General features: G+C 44.6%; 2 protein-coding genes across 15 annotated transcripts in view; both read right to left on the bottom strand.

Annotated features, from left to right (window-relative positions):
• The window catches only part of LOC124066151 (NLR family CARD domain-containing protein 3-like), a 39,637-nt gene extending 15,347 nt beyond the window's left edge, over nt 1-24,290 (bottom strand). For 2 of the 14 annotated variants that reach the window (XM_046402303.1, XM_046402307.1), the window contains exons 1-3: nt 13,781-14,972; nt 13,221-13,322; nt 12,852-12,950 (exon numbers count right to left, since the gene is read on the bottom strand). In XM_046402303.1, coding sequence (XP_046258259.1) covers nt 12,852-12,950; nt 13,221-13,322; nt 13,781-13,869 — 290 coding nt within the window. In that variant the 5' untranslated portion in view covers nt 13,870-14,972. Of the gene's footprint in view, nt 1-300; nt 1,086-1,900; nt 4,577-4,660; nt 4,708-5,854; nt 6,029-9,582; nt 9,757-9,859; nt 11,667-11,815; nt 12,045-12,169; nt 12,249-12,851; nt 12,951-13,220; nt 13,323-13,780; nt 14,976-22,676 lie in introns of those variants that run through there. The other 12 variants (XM_046402315.1, XM_046402309.1, XM_046402322.1 and 9 more) reach the window with 12 other exon arrangements.
• LOC124066153 (NLR family CARD domain-containing protein 3-like) lies at nt 16,013-22,683 on the bottom strand. Its single transcript, XM_046402323.1, has 10 exons — nt 22,525-22,683; nt 22,236-22,412; nt 22,028-22,141; nt 21,578-21,656; nt 19,636-19,864; nt 17,677-19,486; nt 17,395-17,568; nt 17,106-17,279; nt 16,797-16,843; nt 16,013-16,712 (listed from the first exon to the last, which is right to left on the bottom strand). The coding sequence occupies exons 1-10, from the start codon at nt 22,653-22,655 to the stop codon at nt 16,168-16,170; spliced, it is 3,480 nt and encodes a 1,159-aa protein (XP_046258279.1). The 5' UTR covers nt 22,656-22,683; the 3' UTR covers nt 16,013-16,167.
• Nucleotides 24,291-25,691: the final 1,401 nt, after the last annotated feature.

Here is a 25,691-nt window from a genome sequence, read left to right as displayed (position 1 = left end):
CAATTTTTAGATGCAATTCATATGAGGACTTCTATTATTCTATCTTATATATATTATATCTATTATAGATATGAGGACAGTAAATACAAAAAGAGCTTCTCAAAGGTAACAACTTGTTGATTTATGATAGTATAATAATCAAGTTGTTGATCAGCAAAAAACATTGTGTTACTTTGAGCTCTGAATGATTGGAACATTTTTTCACAGTATTTTACAAACCAACCATTCAGTCGATTAATGGAGAAAACAATCAGTAAATTATTTAACATAATCTTTAGTCCAATGTAAAATAGTTCAAACCTCCTGGAGCAGCTGCAACAGTAAAATGCTGCTCAAACACGCTTGCATCAGTAACTACAATCGAATGAAAACGTAGCTGATAACGCTTGTAGTTTCACTCTCGCCCACAGGAGGTCCTCCAATCAAAGCCAACAGGAGGACGGAGCGGACACGGACGCCACCTGGGACTGGATCAGGGTCAATCCCGCATTCAGGCCACTGGCCCGACCCTCAAGACGAGGGGACTTTGAACCCTGGGGAAGATGTCCTCTCTGTGTCCAGAGGAGGAGGAGGCCTCCAGTCTGCGTTTGACTGACATGAGGATTTCAGCTTCAAGAGTTCACTGATGAAACGCACCAACATTCTCACAGAACGTTAACTATACACTCCTAAAACGTAAACAGATATCACACATGGGGCTCCTGGGGAGGCCGGGATGACTCACCAGGACGTTGCTGTAATCCTTTACGCCCGCTTTCACACCAAAATGAAAATGTAAAAAGAAAAAATCTGCCTTTTCTACAACAAAACGTTTATTGTGTGCACTTCAGGAAAACGTACAGTTCCTGTGGTGAAGAGTGAAAGGCTCTCGCGTCACAAGGCTGGCTGCATGAGCAACACTTTCCTCTCCGTCTTCCCCCTCATGGAGAGGAACTGCAACCACACATTTCATCACACGGGTTTCTGTCGGTCAGCTCTTAAACAACAAGCGCAGTCCTTCACATCTGGAACATCAGGAAGAGCAGACTTACCCACTGAGAGGGTTTGAGCTGGACTCATTTCGAAACACCTTCGTCCTCCTCTTCCTCTTCCACCTCAGAGAAACAAATGCTTCAAGACAACAAAACTCAGCTTTATGACGTTTTCTGCTCACTGTTATGTGAGTGAATATTTCAGGCCTTTTTCTGTCTCCATCTGACAGTTTGGTGCTGGTTTGGATGAGGAGTTTGTGTTTATGGCTGAATGTCATAAAGTAAAGTGAGTAAATCTGAGTGTCAGGTTTGGTCCTAATGTTTGGGTTCTGCACGTAAAGGTTTTAACAGTGGCAGGAAGTGGTGGAGAAACCGGAGGCGACACTTTTGTTGCCTCAGATTTGAAACAGAAGTAATCGACTAACATCAACTGCTCTTACTCTCCAACCATCAGCCTTTTACCTTCAAATTTTGGTGTCATTCTGCTGTTGTAGAGATGACAAATGAGATATTTGTAGTTACTTTATAGTCTCACATTATCTCTTAAATGCAACATGAAACACTAAGTAGTACTGATGTATCAGCAGAAATAATTCAATAAAATAACAGTAACAGGCAGTTGGTCACTTTTCTGAATTTTTACTACTTTTACTCAAGTTTTCAATTCAATTCACTTTCAGTTTTATTTATATAGCACCTCATACAATCAAAATTGTCTCTAGGTGCTCTACAGAGACCCAGAGCCTGAACTCCCGAGCAAGCAGAACGTGGCAAGGAAAAACTCCCTTTTAACAGGAAGAAACCCTGAGCAGGACCCGACTCACAAGGGAGAACCATCCTGCTGATAGTTTTAGTGACATTCTCAATACGTAATAAAGTATTTTTGTATTGCAGTATTGCTACTTTACTGAAGTAAATCCAAATACAAGTTTTCTTTTTTATTTAACTTTATTGAACAAGAACGACAATACAGACAGAAATCATACACATTGACATCAGTGCGAGCTCTTCAAGACAAAAACACAACGAAGTACCTTAAAACTTAAAGTTAAAAAGTGTTTTTGTTCTTAGAAAACTGCTTTCAGCCATAAAAGCACCTTAATGAAACAGTCAAGTCATGAGCTTCAGCAGGGAAATGATCAGTAAAACCAAACACGAAGTCTACCCTCAGTGTCAACATGTTGAGTCCTGTCAAAGTGACGGAAAATTTCATTTAAATAAAACAACTTTAACATCCCGTCTGTATTTCAGTCAGGTCCACTTTAGACAAATAAATTGAATAATAAGTTCATTGCAATCATCTGCAGGAGGAGCTGGACATGAATTAGAAGAAAAGGACATGCAGTGAAGCCAGCTGAATCTGCGCTGACTGTGGCTTCACACAACAGGTTAGTGAGTTAACACGAGAGCTGAGCAGTTAAGCCATCACATTGGCTGTAGTAATAAGCCAGCAGGAGAGAGCACTTACAGCTTTGTGAGCGGCGAACACAGACGATGAGCATCGGCCCACAGCCTCGAGCCTTCACACAGAAGCTAAAGATGCTGCAGTTGCCTCTGAGCGGAGACAGTGAGCGGCATAGGTGAGGCAAACCAATCACGGGACGGGGTTTCCTCTCCACAGTGAGTCATGGAAGCCAGAGCACAAAAAGACAGAATTATTCTCAGGAATTAGAGCTGACATTACTTGCTTACCAGACTTGGGGGCAGCCGTGGCCTGGAGGTCGGAGAAGCAGCTAATACGAAACAAAAATGCTCCCGCTCTCCTTTAGCTGGCTGCTTGATGCTGCCCACTGCTCCTGTGTGTGTTTCACTGCATGTAATCTGCTGGGTGTTCAACTGAGGATGAGTTACATGCAGAAGACAAATTCAGTGTGTGTATGTAAAAACACACAGTATATACTGCCAATAAAGCTGATTCTTCTTCTTAAGAGTGCTTTAAGAAGGATGCAGGACTGGTGAGATTCCACTGTTCCATCAGCTACAGTGAGGTCATGTGAAGGATCAGAAGAGTCTGGGCATGAAGTGAACCCGCCAGCTCTGAGAAAACCAAAGGAAGCTTTCAGATGGTACGTCTGTATGAGGACCAAAGCTGCCATCCTTTAATATGTGTTCATTTTGTGCAGGAGTGGGAGTGAGTGTATGTCACTGCCCTCTCGTTGCTGCCTCTGAAGGCCACAGGGCAGATACATGGGCTTTTAAGCGGGCTGCTGACGGACGGACCTGAACGGTGCACATGGAAATGTACACCTGCGACCTCCTTTAACGGAGGACGGCTGCAATTTTTGGGATTCAAAACAGTGATATATAAAGGCACATATGGATATAATGACAGGTTAAACAGCTACAGACAGGAGGGCACAAAACAAGGTTAAGTGAGACAGAATCACATGTATTAGTGTGTCCTTAGCTGAGCCGCATCACACGTGGCGAGAAGCAGAGATTATATATGTTTGCAGGTTGTGCTTAATTTCATGCAGTTTGAATGAGCCCAGCTGGCTTCCCCTGCTTCAGATGCCTGCTGTGGGTCCACAATGCAGTCAGTCTGGATCCACATCATGGACAGTTTTGTTGTTGTCATGCAGGAAAGCAAAACGGCCGGCAGAGGAAGCAACGAGGCGAACAGACTAAGGCACGTCAGGCTCCTACCGACAAACATGAGCTGTGTGTGATCCGTATGCTCGGGCTGGTACTCAGCTGAAGTAAGTGTCCTTTGCAGATAATGTGCTTTTTATAAGTACAAGTATCCATGTAAATGTGTGTCAATATCTGTACTCATGATGCTAACTGTATTTTCCCATCCTGGGATCAATAAAGTATATCTATCTAAAATAACTGAATTCCCTTAACCTCGTGACCAGTCACATTAACCTGAAGTTCAGCTCTGAGGCTGTTCTGTAAACACTTTTCTAATAAATAATAAATATATGAACTTCTGATGAACCTTGCATCAATTTCAGCCTTAAAGCAACGACTTCCACGTGTGATTCAAGACGGTGGCCCAGGAACAGGCTGTGCAGGCTAAACTATCTGGTCAGCAGTGAGCCCCTCTGACAGGAGGAGACCCTCCTACTCAGAACACAGAGAAACTGAGGATCCAGACCTGGTAGACCAGAACCTGAACCCAGGATAAAGAGGTTCAGTGAATGTGGTGTTGAAGGTGTGGAGGTGGATCAGAGTGTCAGAGGAGACTTCATAAAAGGACAGAGTGCCAGCAGGACAGTCCACATACACTGCAACTCTGTTGGACACAGAGGAGAAGGAGGAGATGGACTTTGCTTTGTTATTGTGCCAAACAGTGTAACGACCATTGGAGCAGGTAATACACCAGGACAGATCATTCCTCCCAAACACACAGTCATCACCGCATCCCGTCCTGCTGATTCCTCTGTAGCTCACTGATATGTAAACCTCTCCTCTCCACTCCACCTCCCAGTAACAGCGAGTAGTCACACCTTCTGTGCACAGCAGCTGAGGAAAGAAACCAAATCTGTCTGGATGGTCAGGATATGACTGCTGCTCCTCCCCACACGTCACCGTCCTGTTGTTGTCACACAGTTTGACGTTTTTGTTTACTGTGTTTGTGTCCAGTGTGAGCTCACAGGAATCTGATGGACAGAAAAACAGCAGCGGTTACTCATCTGATCATCTGATCTTTCACTTGGAGCTTTGGATGAGTGAAACACACTTACACTTCCTCAGCCCCGGTGTCAGCCATCGACCTCCAGCAGGCTCCACCCTGAGAGGAGGAGGAGAGTCAGAGCAGCACATCATCTTTCAAAACGAGAACATCACGCTCATACGCAGAGGTTTGTTATTCTCTACAAGCAGCTTCCCACCCAGAAGAGGAAGAGGAGCATTTAGCATGTTTTGTTGATCTGCTCAGACTTTGTTGATTTGGTTATTCTTCCATAACGGCTAAGTAGGCTAAGCAGTTAAATGTAGTCCTGTATAAAGAGGGAGGGTAGTGTTACAATACAAACATCTGGTTTATCAGTTAAGTGTATGAACCCCTCTGCAAAGTGGATTCTCTACTTGCAGGTCCGACGTGGACTGAATGAGCACTGGTGTGTCCATGTCATAACTTATGAAAGGGTCGTATCTTCACTACGCTGCATTTTAATTAACTATGATAATCTGGTCAGGGGTCACCTGACGTCCAAGTTCAGACATCATCAAGTCTCACACAGGAAGTCAGTGCACTGGGCACCAACAACAGCCTGCGCTGCTGCTTACTCAGAAAGTGAACCAGATAACCTGAAGCAGACTGTTTTGTTTCTTTTGTGCCTGGTGGCAGTAAAGAACCTCTAAGTCAGTTCGTCAGCCACAGCTGAAGAAGAGGGCGACTCGAAAACATGAAGGAGGAGGGTGAAAATGTAGTAAGGAGCCAGAATCATTCGATTTGGCTTTAATTTGGAAGCTTAAAGCTTCTGTTTTAAAAATTGTTAGTTTTACTGTTCTGAATCTTTTCTTTTTAAACCAAGTTTTTACTGTTACAGTTTACTGTTGTATATATACTTTTATTTTATATTGCCTTGTATACATATTTTATATATTGCCACTTTTTATTTTGCTATTTTTAACATTTTGTTTAGCTTGTTGTGTGTATTGCTGCTGCTGCACTGCAACTTCCCAGCCTGGGATCAATAAAGTATATCTATATATCTATCTATCTATCTAAGTTTTGTCTCTTGTGAAGCGGCAGTTTTTGAATTTCAAACAAAAAAAGAAAATCGTATGTGATATTGTACCGTATGGTTACTGAATCCTGATCTCTTTACTGTGATATTAAATCACACACCATGGTATAAGATTAGCCATACCAGCCATCACCATGACGAGTCAGTCCGACTGACAGACTGTGGCTGCAACAGGCCTCTGCATACCTGAGAGTGTCCAGTCTCCAGTTTGGATCATCCAGTCCAGCAGACAGCACTTTCACTCCTGAGGGTCCCAGCTGATTGTAGCTCAGGTCGAGCTCTCGCAGATGGGATGGGTTGGAGCTCAGAGCTGAGGCCAGAACATCACAGCCTTCTTCTGTGATCAGACAGCCTGACACACTACAAACACACACAACAACACATTTCACTGAAACTGAGGGTACTGAGAGGACTGGAAGGTTGCTGCAGTACTACAGTACTGGCCCCTCCTGTGAGTTTGAGCTCATTAACCTCATCACTAACATCCATCAACAATCCCAACTTTACTGGAACAGCTTCCTGTAGCCTCTGTCACCCTAATATCAGAGACACTGTGTAAAATCAGGTGTACATAAAGAAATGTTAAAAGAAAGAGCAGCCACAGTGAGCACATCAAACATTTCAAAGCTCCAACTCATCACTTGTTCTCAATGTTGTTCACCTTCCACTCACTTCTCACCAGCTGCATCAACACAGAAAACACCACTGTGGAACGTGAGGCTTGTAGTTTTTGAACCGATAACAGAGATTAGTGGGAGGATGCAATATTTACTCACAAACTTTTTCAGGCAAACACAAGTAAAATGTTGAGCCTGAAATCTGGATCATCTGACTTAAGAGCTGACAAACCCCAGCGATTCAAACTGGCTGGCAAGAACCTGATATATCGCATCCATAATTGGAGTCTCTTTCATTATTTGGGCTGCCTTGTAACCCAGAGTGTCGGAGAGAAAGCATCCTCTCATTCCCACAGCAAGCTCTTTGGGGTTATGGTAATTACAGGTGAACAACAGCTCTCTGATGTGAATTGTGGCTATAGATATCTGATAACCTGAATGGTTGGTGGTCCACTGATCCACTAATTGCCAAGAGACATCATGCCTTGTCAGCTGGTCACCTTGTTAGCTTCTCCAATGATGGCTAAGCTTTGCAGCCACTTAGCCACACATCAGCGTGTCACTCACCAGGCAAACTGTGATCCTTCACATCCATTTGCAAGGAAAGGTCAAATGGCAGTGATGACATGCTGTAATACCAAACACTGACAGACACTGGGACAATCCTTGCTCACATCTCACCATATGAACCTGAAGGAAGGATGATCTTCAAGTAAGAACAAAGAAAAGAAAATAAGATGCACACAAAAATACGATGTTCTAAATAGTGTTGATAAAGAAAAAGTCACAGACAAACATATAGACATATAGACATCACAAACACATCAGTACGTATTGGTACGGGGGTGTGTGTTGTCCAACACTGATAAGTGTGTTTAACCCCCTGGAGTCGACAGACTTAGCACATGACCAATTTAAGACGACGTAGCTGCAAGACGCAGCCTCGCTGAGTCTCAGTTTTAATTTGTGTCGAAAGTGGGCACTTCAAACTATATACAAGTTTTTAAATTTTGTTAATATGTCAAGTAAAACCCGAGTTATGATAAACAATATACGCAATGTTTTTTCCTGAACATTGCCGTCACATTTGGTGCGCGTTCGGTGCGAGTTTTATGCAAGAAGACGCAGTAAACACCAGCGCATTGAGCGCACTTCATTCAGCGCACTTCAGCGCATTTTTCCCCACTCGGACTTTATATTTTTTGTGTGATTTTAGGTCCAGTGTGTTAATACAGTATGTCAAAATGAAAAAAATAACAGTAAAGTCACACTTGTGAGGTTGTGCTGAAAAAAATGATACCAAACATGGCAAGGTAAAACGTTTCTAAGCTGAAACGTAAAGGTAGAATTAAAAACAGTCAAAAACTGACGATTATACACGACTCCAGAGGGTTAATGTAGCCTGAAACCAAGGGAAAACCAGAAAGAGAACTTTCTAGAGGGTAATTCACAGAGTTTAGAAACTATGACCGGTCATGAAATCGATGAAAACCTGGCCAGCAGGAGCCATCTCTTCTCTTCAGGATGGCTTCGAGAGCACTGACCGGCACATGTTTAGGGAGGCTGCAACCGACAGCGACCACACCAACTTGGAGGAGAAGCGTCATCAGCGAATAGCTATATTAGCACGTGCATCGACGACGTCGCTGTTCCCAAGACCATCACCACACGAGCCAACCAGAAGCCGTGGATGACCGTGGAAGTGCGCACACCATTGAAGATCCGAGACAGAGCCTTCAGAACTGGTGACAAGGCGGCGCTGAATACAGCAAGAGGCAAACTGTCCTGGGCCATCAGAGAGGCAAATCGTACACATGCACAGTGAACCCACAACCACTTTAAAGGCAGGACACTCAGCATCCAAGCCATCACCGACTACAGGTCAACAACACCTGCCTGTGACGTTGATGCCTCCCTCCCAGACCCACTGTACAACCTCTACGCATGGTTCGAGGCACAGAACAACGTGGGACAGAGGAAATCCACCCCTACTCCAGATGAGAAGGTGCTACACCTCGCCACAGCTGATGTGTGGAGGACTGTACGCAGAGTAAAGTGAGCGGGGGATGTGCAGACCAGTTAGCGGATGTTCTCAAGGACATCTTCAAACTCCCTGAGCAGTGCCATGGTCCAAAAGTGTTTCAAAGGAACCACCATAATTCCCGTGTCCAAGAAGTCACAGGTGTCCTATCTCAACGGTTACCAACCCGTCGCACTCACAGCTACCATCATGAAGTGCTTTGACAGGTTATGTGGCACATCAAGGACTTGCTGCCCCCACCCAAGAGGCCCTGCAGTTTGCATACCATTTCAACTGCTCAACGGACAATGGTATGACTAGTGTGCTCCAACTGGCTCTCACACACCTGAACAATAAGGAAACTTAAGCTGTCCGTGACTACAGCTCAGCATTCAACACCATCATCCCTCAGCATCTGGCTGGAAAGATGAGCTGGCTGAGCCTGAACACCTCCCTCTGCAACTGGATGCTGGATTTTCTACCTGAGAAACTTAAGAGAGTCCGCATCAGCAGCAGCATCTCCAGCACCACCACACTGAGCACTGCCGTTCATACTTCTGATTCATGACTGTGGGGCAATGCGCAGCATGAACCATAACATTAAGTTTGCTGATGACACATCTGTGGTGGATCTCATCAGCAAGAACGATGAGTCATCCTACAGAGAGAAGATGCAACATCTGACAGGTGCAAAGTCAACAAACTGTCTCTGAACATCAACAAGACCAAAGAGATGGTTCAGAGAAGCACAGATTGACCACTCTCCGCTGAACATTACAGTACAGTTTTACTTTACTACAGTTGGTAATGGAAACAGATGAGAAGATCACCAGGGTCTCTCTTTCTCCCCTCCATCAACATCAAGGACACTTACACCACATACTGCATCTGCAAAGCCATCAGCAGACTCCTCAGAGCACACTACCACACTTTATACTTCACTTCATATTGGTTACAAGAAGTGCTTTACCTGCACTTTATGGTCCTCTCACACACTGGACTGGACCATGTGGTCAGTGCTGCTCCCTTTCCAGTGTTTACTGTTTTTTTCTTGCATTATGTATAGTCCCTGTGTAGTATGTTTAGTCTGTTGTTTTTTTGTACTGTGTATAGTTATGTACAGGTTGCATTATGTATAGTTATTCTAACACTGATTTGACATTTAGTGCAGCTTAGCATAGCACCTAGTCCCTTGATTTGAGGGATTTTACTCAGGTGAGGAATTTATCCATGTGACAGGAAATGGTCATCAGTTGAACAAGCTGATAAATCCTGACCTGAGAGTCTCCAGTCTACAGGCTGGACTCTCCAGTCCTACAGACAGCATCTTCACTCCTGAATCTTGCAGGTTGTTGTTACTCAGGTCCAGCTCTTTCAGACTGGAGGACTGGGAGCTGAGGACTGAGGACAGAGCTTCACAGCTTCTCTCTGACAGGTTGCAGTCGCGCAGTCTGAAGAGAAAGTAAAGGGAAAATAAAAACAGGAAGGTATTTCTTCGTTGTTGACATGATAGTGGAAAAAGTGGCAAATAAACCCAACTACCTCTGTACTTACAGAGCTTTGTTGGAGGCTTCGACCACTGGCAGCAGCTTCAGAAAAGCCTCCTCTGAAGCAGAGTATTTCTTCAGGTCAAACACGTCCAGATCTTCTTCTGATGACAGTAAGATGAAGACCAGAGCTGACCACTGAGCAGGAGACAGTTGATCTGTGGAGAGACTTCCTGACCTCAGGTAGCGTTGGATCTCCTCCACCAGAGAACGATCATTCAGTTCATTCAGACAGTGGAACAGATTGATGCTCCTCTCAGGAGACAGATTCTCACTGATCTTCTTCTTGATGTACTGGACTGTTTCCTGATTGGTCTGTGAACTACTTCCTGTCTCTGTCAGCAGGTCTCGGAGGAGAGCCTGATTGGTCTGCAGTGAAAGACCCAGAAGGAAGCGAAGGAACAAGTCCAGGTGTCCATTTGGACTCCGTAAGACCTCGTCCACAGCACTCCAGTAGAACTGTGTCTCTGCAGATTTGTCTATTCTTGTTTCAGACTTCTGGGATGTTGGTTGTTCTTCTGCCAGCAGGTTGACACCAGAGTTGATGAATGTCTGGTGGACGTGAAGAGCAGCCAGAAACTCCTGAACGCTCAGATGGACGAAGCAGAACACCTTCGTCTGGTGAAGTCCTCTCTCCTCTATAAAGATCTGGGTGAACACTCCTGAGTACACTGAGGCTGCTGTGATATCGATGCCACAGTCTGTCAGGTCTGATTCATAGAAGATCAGGTGGCCTTTCTGCAGCTGCTCAAAAGCCAGTTTTCCCAGAGACTCAATCATCTTCCTGCTGTCTGGATTCCACTGTGGATCTGTCTCAGCCCCTCCATCAAACTTGACGTTCTTCACTTTGGACTGAACCACCAGGAAGTGGATGTACATCTCAGTCAGGGTCCTGGGCAGCTCTCCTCCCTCTCTGGTCTTCAACTTATCTTCCAGAACTGTAGCAGTGATCCAGCAGAAGACTGGGATGTGGCACATGATGTGGAGGCTTCGTGATGTCTTGATGTGGGAGATGATTCTGCTGACCTGCTTCTTATCTCTGGGTTTCTTCCTGAAGTACTCCTCCTTCTGTGGGTCAGTGAACCCTCTGACCTCTGTCACCATGTCAACACACTCAGGAGGGATCTGATTGGCTGCTGCAGGTCGTGTGGTTATCCAGAGGCGAGCAGAGGGAAGCAGATTCCCCCTGATGAGGTTTGTCAGCAGCACATCCACTGAGGTGGACTCTGTGACATCAGTCAGGATCTCATTGTTGTGGAAGTCCAGAGGAAGTCGACACTCATCCAGACCGTCAAAGATGAACACAACCTGGAACTTCTCAAACCTGCATATTCCTGCTTCTTTGGTTTCAGCGAAGAAGAGATGAACAAGTTCCACCAAGCTGAACTTCTTCTCCTTCAGCACATTCAGCTCTCTGAAAGTGAATGGAAATGTGAAGTGGACGTCCTGGTTGGCTTTGTCTTCAGCCCAGTCCAGAGTGAACTTCTGTGTTAAGACTGTTTTCCCAATGCCAGCCACTCCCTTTGTCATCACTGTTCTGATTGGTCCATCTCTTCCAGGTGAGGCTTTAAAGATGTCTTCTGGTCTGATTGTTGTCTCTGGTCTTCTGGTTTTCCTGGCTGCTGTTTCAATCTGTCTGACCTCATGTTCATCGTTGACCCCTCCACTCTCTCCCTCTGTGATGTAGAGCTCTGTGTAGACCTGATTCAGGAGGGTCGGGTTTCCTGCTTTAGCAATCCCCTCAAACACACACTCATACTTCTTCTTCAGCTTAGATTTGAGTTGATGCTGGAAACAAACTGGAACAGGATTTCCTGAACAAGCAAACAAGGAAGCAGATCAATAAGTATTTCATAATTCCATTCCCTTAAAGAATGAGTATATGAGTGTATGTTGATCTCTTGAGACTTTGGCAAATGTCTCATTTCTCCAGCTCATTAAATGTTGAGAGAAATCCTCTTACTGCTCTGCAGACAGTCAGCCAGTTCCTCCTGCTTCATTCTCCTCAGGAAGTGCTGTGTGATCTTCAGAAATGCCTCCCTGCTGCTCCTCCTCTGCTCTTCATCCTCACCATCCAGCACCTCATCATCCTCCCTCAGACTCTCTAAAGATCCTGGATCATCTTGACTCAGAACCCTCTGGAATTTCTTCAGTTCGTTCCTCACAAAAGTGACAATGTCCTCCTCCAGCAGCTGGAACAGAATGTCACATGAATGAAATGGAACCAAACACCAGATCCACGTTGGACAGACTGACAGTACAAAAACTGCAGCGTGGAGATTGTTGTGACACATGTAAAAGTAGTTGATGTACACACCACAAATATGGAGTCTAAGACAGTTTGGTGCTGTGGGGCAGACTGATCACTGAGAACCTCTGAAATCTCCTGGTCGAATCTGCAGAGGAATCATGAGGAATTAGATCACCTTAAAGCTGCATATACAAGAGATGGAGCCAAACATGGTATTCTGCAAAGCACAAATGATGAGTTCTTACAAATACATGTTTCATACAAATATTTCAAAAAGAATTTGTTTAGTTTGGCTCATGTCCCATCTGCTAACATGAAGGGGGAGGAGCTTATGAGCTGTACTGCAGCCAGCCACCAGGGGGCGATCAGAGGTTTTGACATCACTTTCGGGGAGCTTGCATATCATCCATCTTTATATTCAGTCAATGGGCTGCGGCTGTCTGTAGCTCCCAGCTCAGTGTTTTGCTCCATCAGTCAGTCTGGTTCAGCATCTGCTGAAGTGCCCACGAGCAAAACACTGGGAGCCTCCAGCTGCTCCAGTGGAGCTGCTCAGTGTCTGTTTGTATCAGACTGGTTGTACTGGCCTCCCAGTGTCAATACATCTGACAGTGTGGTGTGAGGCAGCTGCTGCTGAAGAGTTTTAGTGCTCAGAGAAATTCACTGGAAACCTTCAAAAACTGCAGAATTCATGATGAGAGTCTGATGAAAACACATTATGTTGTCTTTAATATCAGTCTGATGTCCTCACCTTTGATCATCATCTTTAAAAACAGGTGGATGGTCCATAGAATAATCACTCTTAATAGACACACTGCTGGGTTCAGGTTCAGGTTCAGGAGTGTCGGGTCTTGGAGGGATTCAGACAGAATTTAAATCATTAAAATGCACACGTTTAGAAAAAATTCAGCTTCATGGATAAATGAAGGAAATCAGCTCTGATCGACTCTGAGACGTTACTGTTACATGTGACAGCCTCTCCTGATTCTGATTTGAGATCAGCTTGTCCAGCCCTACTTTAATGTAAACCACTTTAAACCTTTAAAAACTGCAGATTTCATGACTGAGAGCCTGATGAAAACACATTATGTTGTCTTTAATATCAGTCTGATGTCCTCACCTTTGATCACCAGAGTGTTTAAAGTAATAAGGAAGGTCTTTAGAATCGGTACTCCGAACAGAGACGCTGCTGGGTTCAGGAGTGTCGGGGCTCTGAAGGATTCTGGTAGAGATAAAATCATTAAAGCTCACATATTTAGATAAAAAAGCCTCACTGAAAAATGTTGTAACATGATGAATAAAATGAAATGTTTAAAAACGGGAGGACAATAAGGAAATGTACTAAATTGTTTTGTAAATTGTCCCAACAAAATTTACTGATATCACAAATTTCAGCACCCTGTTTGAATTCAACATCACTGAACTAAGAACAGCATCAACAACATCTAACCACCTGGCCAACTGACCAATCAGCTCACACTCCTGAAGACCAGGATGTGGATGAAGAGTGAGAAACACAAGAAAGGAAATCAGCTCTGACCGACTCTGAAACGTTACTGTTACATGTGACAGCTTCTCCTGATCCTGATTTGAGATCAGCTTGTCCAGCCCTACTTTAATACTGACAACTACGTACTTTGTCTCAGATAAACGCACAGTTACAGATGTTCATCATCTCACCTGTGAGGTCTGGTCTGGCTGTCCTGTTCCCCACACAGAGTGGTTTTAGAGGGAGGGACTCCCTCCTGCGTCTCCTCACACTGATTCATGCTGCTCAACTCACATCCACATCAGCTAACACACACTTTCATCTGTACAGGAAACACAAGTCATTCATGTGCACATCAACTGAAATCATCCTCTGCATCGTTTCTCTGTTAAACTTATCAGTCATCCTGAATCACACGTCCTCTGCCTCTGAGATGTAGGACGCTACAAGTATAAAGCAGCAGAAATACTCAAGTGAAATACAAGTACTTCAAGGCTGTACTTCAGCACAGTACTTTAGTAAAAGTAAATGTACTTTGTTACTTTCCACCACTGCAGGTTACAAAGGCAGGCAGATCCTTCTAAAGTAAAAGACTGGCAGTCTCAGTACAGCCCTTACTGGCAATATATTAAAACATTTATTTAAGTCAAATCTTTATCCTCTAATTACTCAACACATTTAAGCACAAACTGAAATAAAACTCCAGTTCTTGCTGTCGGAGTGTTAAGAGCTCTGACAGCTACACATTTAATGACAAAAATGAACTGTTTAAGCTCCTCACTGGCCTCGAAATGCTCCCACCTGCTGCGTCCACAGCCGTCCTGTACCGTCAGTGTCAGTAAACTGACCGACCAGTCACCGACACCAACAGCGGCTCTCCAGCGGCTGTCCGGCCGAGCGGAAGCCGCAGTTTGCGGCTCGTCTCCGCCTCCTCCACAGCCTGATTCAGGCAGGAAAAGCTGCCGTTAGAGCGGCTACACAGCAGTAACGACTCACCTACTGAGGCTCAGCTAACTCTTCTTCTGCTCTCAGTCCGCCGTCAAGACTCCAAAATACCGACACAACATGGCGGATATTTTTAATGGCGGATGTTTATGAGTTATGAAACTCTCAAACGAACAATCCAGCGGCAGGTTTTTGCTGTCCAAAATGTAACTGAGCTAATGACAGCTTGTGTTAACGAGTAAAACTTTTAAATCTTGGTACACAAGCTTCGGCTGCTGGTTTAGATGGAGAAAACTATCTGCGTCATAACGTTGGTCCAAAGTGAAAGTAAACTTTTATCGAGAGTCAACAAGCGGAGATGACGACGGGCTTTTCTCTGCTGTCATAAAAATGTGGCGACATCTGGTGGTGAAACGATGAACTGCATCGTGTCGGTTCCATCATCATCATGACTGATATTCAGTCAAGTCAAGTCAAGTCAAGTCAACTTTATTTGTTCAGCCCATTTTTACAAGCAGTTTGTCTCAAAGGGCTTAACATAACATCAGCAACATCCTCTGCCCTTCGACCCTCACATCGACTGAGGAAAAACTCCCAGAAAAACCTTTAACAGGAAAAAATGGAAGAAACCTCAGGGTGAGCAACAGAGGAGGGATCCCTCACCCAGGACGGGCAGACGTGCAGGGGATGTTGTACAGGCAGGAAAGCAGTTAGCAACATGAGAACAACTTTACTAAAAAGATAAGCAAAACAAAAATCTCAACTGTTTAGTTTCACTTTTTGCTACCACCTCAATATGATTTTAACATTTCACAAGTTATAAGAAAATTATAGTAATGAAAATTACAATGAACTGCTGTAACATTCATGTATTCTTTTTTTATGTGATGTTGAGAATCACTATCCTATCAGTTCGATTTCGGCCCGTAGGGAGAACCACCCCGCCCATAGTCGGTACATAGAGGAATGACAGGCAGATGTCAACAATACACATTGGGTTGGTCATAGAGCCGGCTACAGTTCAGCTTGAAGATCTGGATGGAGAGATACCTGCGGAAAGATACAGAGAGAGAGAGAGAGAAAGGGAGGCAGAGACACAAGACTACGAGGAGCACTGGACACACAGTTAGTGACATAAAATAATGAACTGCATGTTAATCTGACGAGGGGAGAGGATAGAAGAGGAGAAGGAGGAGGGGAAACTGCATGGTGGATCATGTTTGTGTCCCCCGGCAGCATAGGCCTATAGCAGCTTAGCTATGATAGAGATTTAAAGATTAACAGTTAGTCAGACCTATTCTACCTGTGGCTATATATCATGAGGTGAGTGACTATTCAGTCAGTATGTTGAGTAAGAAACGTGCTTACATCATGACTGACATCTTCAGTTCACTAAAACAACAACTAAAATCAACATCCAGTTTGTATTTCTGGGGAAAACTTTGGATAATTAATCAAGCTTAATTAATCAATCAAACTGACGGTTTACAAGTTGTTTATTCATTATTTCCGCCAATTTTGAATTTGATCCAGCAAGTCTTTAAGGCATTTCAACATTTTTACCATCGTCCTTGTGCCAAAGAGGTGTTCAGTTTCCCACCTCAGTGATTACTGTCCCTTTTCACTCTCCCTCCTACTCAGAACACAGAGACACTGAGGAACCAGGCCTGTCAGACGAGAACCTGAACCCAGGATAAAGAGGTTCAGTGAATGTGGTGTTGAAGGTGTGGAGGTGGATCAGAGTGTCAGAGGAGACTCGGTAGAAGGACAGAGTGCCAGCAGGACAGTCCACATACACTGCAACTCTGTTGGAGGCAGGAGAGGAGGAGGAGGGAGGGATGGATATTCCTTTGTTATTGTGCCAGACGTAGTAACGAATATCCCAGCAGGTCAAACTCCAGGACTGTTCATTCCTTCCAAACACACAGTCATCACTGTCTCCTCTCCTGTTGTTTCCTCTGTAGCTCACTGATATGTCAACCTTTCCCCTCCATTCGACCTCCCAGTAACAGCGGCCAGTCAGACCTTCTCTGCACAGCACCTGAGGCCAGAAGTCAAATCTGTCTGGATGGTCAGGATATGACAGATCCTCCTCCACGTGTGTCACCACCCTGTTGTTGTCAGACAGTTTGATCTTTGTGTTTACTGTGTTTGTGTCCAGTGTGAGCTCACAGGAATCTGATGGACAGAAAAACAGCAGCGGTTACTCATCTGATCATCTGATCTTTCACTTGGAGCTTTGGATGAGTGAAACACACTTACACTTCCTCAGCCCCGGTGTCAGCCATCGACCTCCAGCAGGCTCCACCCTGAGAGGAGGAGGAGAGTCAGAGCAGCACATCATCTTTCAAAACGAGAACATCACGCTCATACACAGAGGTTTGTTATTCTCTACAAATGTCCACGAGTAGCACTCGTTCCTTGTCAGCTGATGTTCTTTTAGTTCACAAGAGCTTCCCCTTATTGGCTGGTGACTACGACTCATTATTGTCAAATGGAACACAAATATTTCACTGCCTCAGTAAATACAGATATGATACTGGGCTCTCTGCACATCCCTACCCTCCATACCGTAAAGAGTCCAGTCTCCTGTGTGAGCAGTCTGGTCCAGCAGACAGCAGTCTCACCCCTGAGTCTCCTGGTTGGTTGTAGCTCAGGTCCAGTTCTTTCAGACTGGAAGTGTTGGAGCTCAGAGCAGAGACCAAACAAGCGCAGCCTTCCTCTGTGATAAGACACCCCGACAACCTGCAAACACACCAAACAACAAGCATTTCACATAATCCCAAGGGGCTGTGAGGACTCAAATCACATAAGCAAAGACAATCTCACGCAGGTCACAAGCAAGCTGATAAATCCTGACCTGAGAGTCTCCAGTCTACAGGCTGGACTCTCCAGTCCTGCAGACAGCACCTTCACTCCTGAATCCCACAGGTCATTGTTACTCAGGTCCAGCTCTTTCAGACTGGAGGACTGGGAGCTGAGGACTGAGGACAGAGCTTCACAGCTTCTCTCTGACAGGTTACAGCCGCTCAGTCTGGAAATACAGTAAAAAGGGAAAAATAAGTAGTAAGGTGTTTTTCATTCCTGTTGAGAAGAAACTATTTAAAATGTGGCAAATAAACCCAACTACCTCTGTACTTACAGAGCTTTGTTGGAGGCTTTGACCACTGGAAGCAGCTTCAGAAGAGCCTCCTCTGAAGCAGAGTATTTCTTCAGGTCAAACACATCCAGATCTTCTTCTGATGACAGTAAGATGAAGACCAGAGCTGACCACTGAGCAGGAGACAGTTGATCTGTGGAGAGACTTCCTGACCTCAGGTAGCGTTGGATCTCCTCCACCAGAGAACGATCATTCAGTTCATTCAGACAGTGGAACAGATTGATGCTCCTCTCAGGAGATCGATTCTCACTGATCTTCTTCTTGATGTACTGGATTGTTTCCTGATTGGTCTGTGAACTACTTCCTGTCTTTGTCAGCAGGTCTCGGAGGAGAGCCTGATTGGTCTGCAGTGAAAGACCCAGAAGGAAGCGAAGGAACAAGTCCAGGTGTCCATTTTGACTCCGCAAGGCCTTGTCCACAGCACTCCAGTAGAACTGTGTCTCTGCAGATTCATCTGTTCTTGTTTCAGACTTCTGGGATGTTGGTTGTTCTTCTGCCAGCAGGTTGACACCAGAGTTGATGAATGTCTGATGGACATGAAGAGCAGCCAGAAACTCCTGAACGCTCAGATGGACGAAGCAGAACACCTTCATCTGGTGCAGTCCTCTCTCCTCTATAAAGATCTGGGTGAACACTCCTGAGTACACTGAGGCTGCTCTGATATCGATGCCACAGTCTGTCAGGTCTGATTCATAGAAGATCAGGTTGCCTTTCTGCAGCTGCTCAAAAGCCAGTTTTCCCAGAGACTCAATCATCTTCCTGCTGTCTGGATTCCACTGTGGATCTGTCCCATCTCCTCCATCATACTTGATGTTCTTTCGTTTGGACTGAACCACCAGGAAGTGGATGTACATCTCAGTCAGGGTCCTGGGCAGCTCTCCTCCCTCTCTGGTCTTCAACTTATCCTCCAGAACTGTAGCAGTGATCCAGCAGAAGACTGGGATGTGGCACATGATGTGGAGGCTTCGTGATGTCTTGATGTGGGAGATGATTCTGCTGGCCTGCTTCTCATCATCTCTGGATCTCTTCCTGAAGTACTCCTCCTTCTGTGGGTCAGTGAACCCTCTGACCTCTGTCACCATGTCAACACACTCAGCAGGGATCTGATTGGCTGCTGCAGGTCGTGTGGTTATCCAGAGGCGAGCAGAGGGAAGCAGATTCCCCCTGATGAGGTTTGTCAGCAGCACATCCACTGAGGTGGACTCTGTGACATCAGTCAGGATCTCATTGTTGTGGAAGTCCAGAGGAAGTCGACACTCATCCAGACCGTCAAAGATGAACACAACCAGGAACTTCTCAAACCTGCAGATTCCTGCTTCTTTGGTTTCAGTGAAGAAGTCATGAACAAGTTCCACCAAGCTGAACTTTTTCTCTCTCAGCACATTCAGCTCTCTGAAAGTGAATGGAAATGTGAAGTGGATGTCCTGGTTGGCTTTGTCTTCAGCCCAGTCCAGAGTGAACTTCTGTGTTAAGACTGTTTTCCCAATGCCAGCCACTCCCTTTGTCATCACTGTTCTGATTGGTCCATCTCTTCCAGGTGAGGCTTTAAAGATGTCTTCTTGTCTGATTGTTGTCTCTGGTCTTCTGGTTTTCCTGGCTGCTGTTTCAATCTGTCTGACCTCATGTTCATCGTTGACCCCTCCAGTCTCTCCCTCTGTGATGTAGAGCTCTGTGCAGACCTGATTCAGGAGGGTCGGGTTTCCTGCTTTAGCAATCCCCTCAAACACACACTCATACTTCTTCTTCAGCTTAGATTTGAGTTGATGCTGGAAACAAACTGGAACAGGATTTCCTGAACAAGCAAACAAGGAAGCAGATCAATAAGTATTTCATAATTCCATTCCCTTAAAGAATGAGTATATGAGTGTATGTTGATCTCTTGAGACTTTGGCAAATGTCTCATTTCTCCAGCTCATTAAATGTTGAGAGAAATCCTCTTACTGCTCTGCAGACAGTCAGCCAGTTCCTCCTGCTTCATTCTCCTCAGGAAGTGCTGTGTGATCTTCAGAAATGCCTCCCTGCTGCTCCTCCTCTGCTCTTCATCCTCACCATCCAGCACCTCATCATCCTCCCTCAGACTATCTAAAGATCCTGGACCATCTGGACTCAGAACCCTCTGGAACTTCTTCAGTTCGTTCCTCACAAAAGTGACAATGTCCTCCTCCAGCAGCTGGAACAGAATGTCACATGAATGAAATGGAACCAAACACCAGATACACGTTGGAATAAAATCTATGAACAGAAATGTGCATAAGAATGCATGTGAATCTGTAGACGAGGAACAAGATTTTGATATCGGACGTGTTCTGGTTTCTAATGGAAGCAAACGGTCTGTGCAGAGAGCAAGAGACGCAGAATGAATTGGCTGAAATGCAATCATGGACTGATTGATGAATTGTTTCACAAATGGTCTGCATTCATATTATAGCAAATCCATTTCTTTAGTTTTGTATTTGCTGTTTCTTGTTTTGTCCACCAGAAGGCCTGTGCATTGTTGATAGGTTAATCCCAAAATGAAATATCTGCTTTATATGCTTTTAACATAATATCCTTACATGTATAAATTTCTTGAGTTGGGTTTCTTATGGTAATAAAAAAAAAAGTATGTAAAAAATGTAATGATATGTTACGCCCGTTATGGAGTTAATGGTTCCGTTTTGTAAATAGAGAGATTTTATTTTGAAAATCACTACTTCGCACTGGCTCCTTGTGTTGCGTTGCCGGGGAAACCAAAACGCCGCTTGGATAGGAAGGAATTAACGGCAAACGATAAAAGTTTAAGTTACAAGAAAAAAATTTAAGACAACAAAACAGAAACAACAAAACATCAAAAGGTTGATTATGGCAACCCCCCGACGGGGCACAAGGTTGGTGTGCGTTGATTTATAATTATTACTGACTTAATTGATCATTTGTTATGCATGTATATACACTATATATGTAAACTCTCTGTTTGACAAGTACTGTGATTGTTAACCGTTCATGGTGGACAGAGATGGAAACGGAGATGTGATCGTTTTGTTTTTTTGTTTGTTTCGTCAGTTGTCACGTTGGTTCATAGAGCTGGTTTATGGATCGGCAATAAACCTTAAAAAGCATCAGTCGAGTCTCTTAACATTTTTCGGAGAGTGTGCTACACGTATGCAGGTTGGGGGCCACAGCAGAGGTAGAAACAACATGTTGGTGTGCTCAGCATAATTAGGTTATACATACTTCTTACCTGTCATGATAAATATTACAGTATATTTCCTGTATTCATGCCTGGATGAAATTTGTAATATGATTTCAGACACCCCTTAAGTTGACTGTACCATTTCTTAACCTTGGCGTTAATGGCCACTTTACTTTCTTACCTTCATTGGTTCTGAATGAGACTGTGTCGAGTGTGTATGTAACCCTAACAACAACATTAGCTATTTCCAACTTTTGCCTTCAGTTACAGTTTAGCCAATTAGCATTACCTAGCTAAAGGTAACATTTGCCTTGCAGTGCATCCTTGTGTTTTCAGTGTCAGCACAATACCTGGCTGCGCCTGTGGCTTGGCATTCCAATACCAAAATTTAAAATGTCATATATTAGCTAATAGCTAGCTAACACTTGCTGAGTCATGAGCTGTAGGAAATGTTTATTGCTTCATTTTGATGGTGCTTTTGCTGCTGTGGTGGCTTAGTAAGTCGTTTGCCCCTCTTAGCTTGGATATCTGTTATCAAATATCTGGTAGCTACACCAGAAGCCCTCAAGTGTTGGCCTTTGACCCCAAAAGCTAAATCGCCAACACGCGATAGTTCCCAGCTTGATGTTGGATAGACTGAGAATCCGCTGGTTTGAAAGGTGCACCACGGAGGTTGTTGTTAATAGGTGTGAAAGTGGCTGCTGTCCAGACCTTAAAAATGGAGTCCAGGTCTGTCTCATACTGCGGGGCAGACCGGCCAATGGGAACCTCTGAGCTCTGCTCGTCAACTCTGTGGAGGAACCGTCAGGAATTAGCTGAAAGTCCACAAAGTGATATTCGGATGTGAACAGTGAACGAGACGACTCCCTGAGGGGGCAAAGCTTTGCTGGTCCTGCTGATCCCACTGCGAGTCAGCAGCTCAGCCTGCAGACGTTAGTAGCTTTCAGCTCAGTGTTTTACATTTTTAAAATTGTCATCTTGTGAGACTTTTGCTTGGGCCAGTTAGTGAATACTGAATGACCTACTCACATTTTAGCTCTCTGAGTGTTTGAACCAGAAACACTTTTGATTGCAGATGTGGTTTGACGAGTCGTCCTATAAATGCAGTCTCTTCTAACTAACCTGATCGTCTCATAACTCTTACTGTCAGTTTCAGCTTACACCTGATCAGCAGGAGGACGTCGTCGTTTAAAGTCAATGAAATGTTCCATTGAATTGTCGCTCTTGAATGGTAGACCGCTGGGTTCAAGAGAGGCTGGTCTCAGTTGCTGGATACTGAAACAGAACCAGCACAGATTCATTTGCATGTTGGATAAAAACTTGTCTTTTTAAGAGAGAAAACCTTTGATTTTGTGTCAGAAATTCTTACCCTCCATCAGCAGATCGTCTAAAAAGAAGAGGAGACTTCATCGACATATCACTCTCAGACACACAGCTGAATTCTCGTTCAGGTTCAGATGGAAGTGCAGGTCCTGGTCCTTGTTGATATCCAGGACCACGATTGCATCCAGGTTCAGGACAGTCTGGTCTCTGCTGCTGCTCGGGGCTGCAGCACAACACACACAGAGCTGTGAGTGTGAATAATGATGGTGGAGTGATGTGAGTGCTGAGCTGAGACATGGAGAAGAGTCATGGACAGTCAGAGATCCTCATCTCACCTGTGAGGTCTGGTCTGGCTGTCAGGTTCCCCACACAGAGTGGTTTTAGAGGGAGGGACTCCCTCCTGTGTCTCCTCACACTGATTCATGGCACAGTTCACACCTTCACACAACACAACAACATTTGTCATCAGTCCTGTCAGTCACATGACCAACACTCAGAGCTCCGACTGGAGGAAACATTCAGCTCAACACTAAATACGCTCATCTGATGGTTTCCATGCAGAGTAGGAATGACGCTCAGACGCCGAGCTGCAGTGTCACAGCTAAGAAACGACATTCGTGATGCTCTTTAGTGTTTTGCATGGTGTGAAGATTAGAGGAACACACTTCATGTGGCTTTTTCTTTGGGGATTTCACTTCTCTTCTCTTTTTCCAGGTCTGCCACATCCAGTCAGAGTGTGCAGTGGCAGCTCGCCCAGTAACCCAGAAACATTCACGTTAGCTTGGCAGCTGCTGCTGAATTCACATCCACGTCAGAGCCCGCCGACTTTCTACCTTCATCTGTAGAGGAAACACTGAGAGCAGAGCTGAAAGCATCCGACCAATCAGTGATGAGCGCTGAGAACTGAAACCTCATCATCACTCATTCATCCTTACCATCACTGAATCTCTTTGGCTTGTTGGACTGTTGCTCAGACTGCAGTTAGAAAACATGACCGAACTTTGGGAACTACTGAAGGGCTTTTCTTATCGCTTTCTAACATTTCATACTCTGAACAACACGTGGATCAGCAGTGGTTTGTTGTTGGACAGAGCGATGCTGCTTCTTCTCTTTGGTCAGTGAGAGCAGTCAGCTGCTCTACTTCTATCAGTCCACTAGATAGCAATGAATGGATTGTGACCACTGAGAGCAACATGCCATGTGCCATGCCAGGTCCATTTCACAAAAAATATTGCAATAATGATAATACAGCACAAACACGCCCATAAAGTTTTTAATTTTCCCTCCATCCACCCCTAAATGGCACTTTGAGAGGCAGCCATCTTTCCCCTGACATTTGAATGGTTCAATACAAAATAAAAAACCCGACCTGAACCCCGATGGGCTGCAGAGATCAGCAGGAACTGGTGTTGTAGTTACTGACTGTGGCCACTGGAGGGCAGTGAAGAGTCATCAGTTTAACGGCACCTCCTCCCTGCTAAACAGAACAGCTGTCAGTGAACTGTGTCTGGAAAACTGGTTGTCCTGGTTGTAGCCGAGTCAGACCGGTTCAGTGTGTTGCCACTATTTCAGTTTCAATCAAGAGGGGCGACTCAAACAGCACAAGAAAACACGTATTTAAAATGACACAGAGGAGTCTGAAGAGGTAACCACAACAGAATAAACATCTCAGGCAGCTGAATTAATTATTACTATTACTATGTAGTGTTTAATTATTACTATATTATTATTACCATTACTAGAAAAGGTATTTTTAAAAATGTGCAAAAAGAAAACTAAGAATTCCTTTGAGTTTCACTACTTGCACAGCTTGAGTCTTAATTTCCAGTAAACTTTTGTTTACAGAACAGAATTTATGTCCAACTTCTGCCAACACAGAACTTCACTTCAGTCTTTCAGTCCCCGCTGACCACACGCCAAAAGAGCTCATCTGTCACTTGTTCATGAAGAACAAAAGGAGCTCTGCTGTTCTCCCCGTCACAGTCAAGCCACACATCTTCACAGAAAACACCTGGAACACCTGGAAGCTGACGTCAGCGCTCAGTTTATTCACAGCAGTTCAACAGTTTAGCAAATCGGTAAAAGGTCAACTAAAACGTGCTGAAAAATGTGCACACTCACAGGACTGAAGGCAGCAAATTCCTCAGCTGCTGGTGTCTCTCAGGTGTGGCTGACAGCAGGAGGTGCCCAGGTGACCTTTCAGTTGATCCCTGCTGGGTCCTGGTGCTGGACTTTGTTCATGTCAGTAGAAGTCCTGACTCATATCAGAATCAACTCGTCTTCTTCATCGTCCAAACAAAGCAGCACAGACTTCAGACAACCGCACGCTGACATAACAGAAACTATTTTAACCAATCAGCGCTCAGACTCATCTGTGTGTAGTTCTGCTCTGTGCCCAGCAGGTGGCGCTTCATGCTTCACTTCACCTCATCAGAGTAGGTTCGTCATAGTCCTTCTGTGGACGTCCACACAGGGTCTGGGGTCTGCTCAGCTACACACAGCAGCGGTCTGACATGATTCTGATTTACAAGAATTCGTGTAAAAATGTAACTTAAACACCAACTTAAATGTCACTGCTTTAGCAGGTGGGGACTGCGTACAAACACACAGGTGGGTCTGAAATCACGTGCTTGTCTCCGCCCCCCCCGCTGCTGCCACCTGGTCTCGAACAGCAGCTCAGCTCCAACGGGCCTGAAGCACGCAGCCTGACCGGCTTCGTTCACGGGCTCAAAGCCGCTAGCTGTGCTCAACAGCGCCACCATCGTCACGGGTGGAAATGACACGTTTCAAGACTTGAGGCGTTCATCTGTAAAGTTTCACTGCAACAAATATATTTTCAGGTATGGAAAGCACAATTTGTCTGGTCAAAATTGATTAACAGACTACATAAGTTTAACTCCAGATGTCGGTGTTCATTACTTTTGTGATAACGCGTCTCTACAAGTTTCATTTAAGGGAAACTACTTCTCTGCCAGTAAAAACTGTTGAAGAGACGCCATTCAGCGACTGAAGGCAATTTAGGGCCGACTTCAGCCTCACCTACACAGCAGAAAACTCTCACAGGTACGGAAGCCCATCTCTGCCAAAAACAAAGATCAGACAACATATTAAAAATGACAAATTAACAATAAGTCAAACACTTCTTTTGGGAAGTGAGATAAATTAAAAGTTTGCCCACTACGACAAATATATAATTAGTATGTCAGTATTTTGTTTCATAATGTTGAGGAATTGTAATTTTAGCTCAGTCAAATGTATGACTTGATGCCTCACAGCTTTGGCTTACATCTTTTTATACAAAGTTTAAAGTAGTTTGTCTTCAGTCTCAGTTCTGGTTGATGAAGATTCACTTGTTATTCTAAATATTACGACTTAGTCTCGCACACCGTAGATTTTTTCTCTCCTAATTTTGACCCAAGTAAAAGAAATAAAAAGCCGTGACAGCACTGCGCTTCGCCTCACTCTTCCTTCGTTCTTCCGCCGATGGCAACGAGCTTCCACA

The sequence above is a fragment of the Scatophagus argus genome, chromosome 10 (assembly GCF_020382885.2).
Source record: "Scatophagus argus isolate fScaArg1 chromosome 10, fScaArg1.pri, whole genome shotgun sequence".
NCBI lineage: Eukaryota > Metazoa > Chordata > Actinopteri > Scatophagidae > Scatophagus > Scatophagus argus.
This window is presented reverse-complemented; position numbering and strand designations above follow the sequence as displayed.

What these genes read in the sequence shown, in the direction of transcription:
- LOC124066153 (XM_046402323.1), bottom strand. Translation starts at nt 22,655, where the DNA reads ATGACAAATGTTGTTGTGTTGTGTGAAGGTGTGAACTGTGCCATGAAT. An exon ending in AAAGCCTCCAACAAAGCTCT is followed by an intron (nt 17,569 to 17,676) that starts GTAAGTACAGAG and finishes CTGTATTTCCAG; the next exon opens with ACTGAGCGGCTGTAACCTGT. An exon ending in TGTAGACTGGAGACTCTCAG is followed by an intron (nt 17,280 to 17,394) that starts GTCAGGATTTAT and finishes GTGTGTTTGCAG; the next exon opens with GTTGTCGGGGTGTCTTATCA.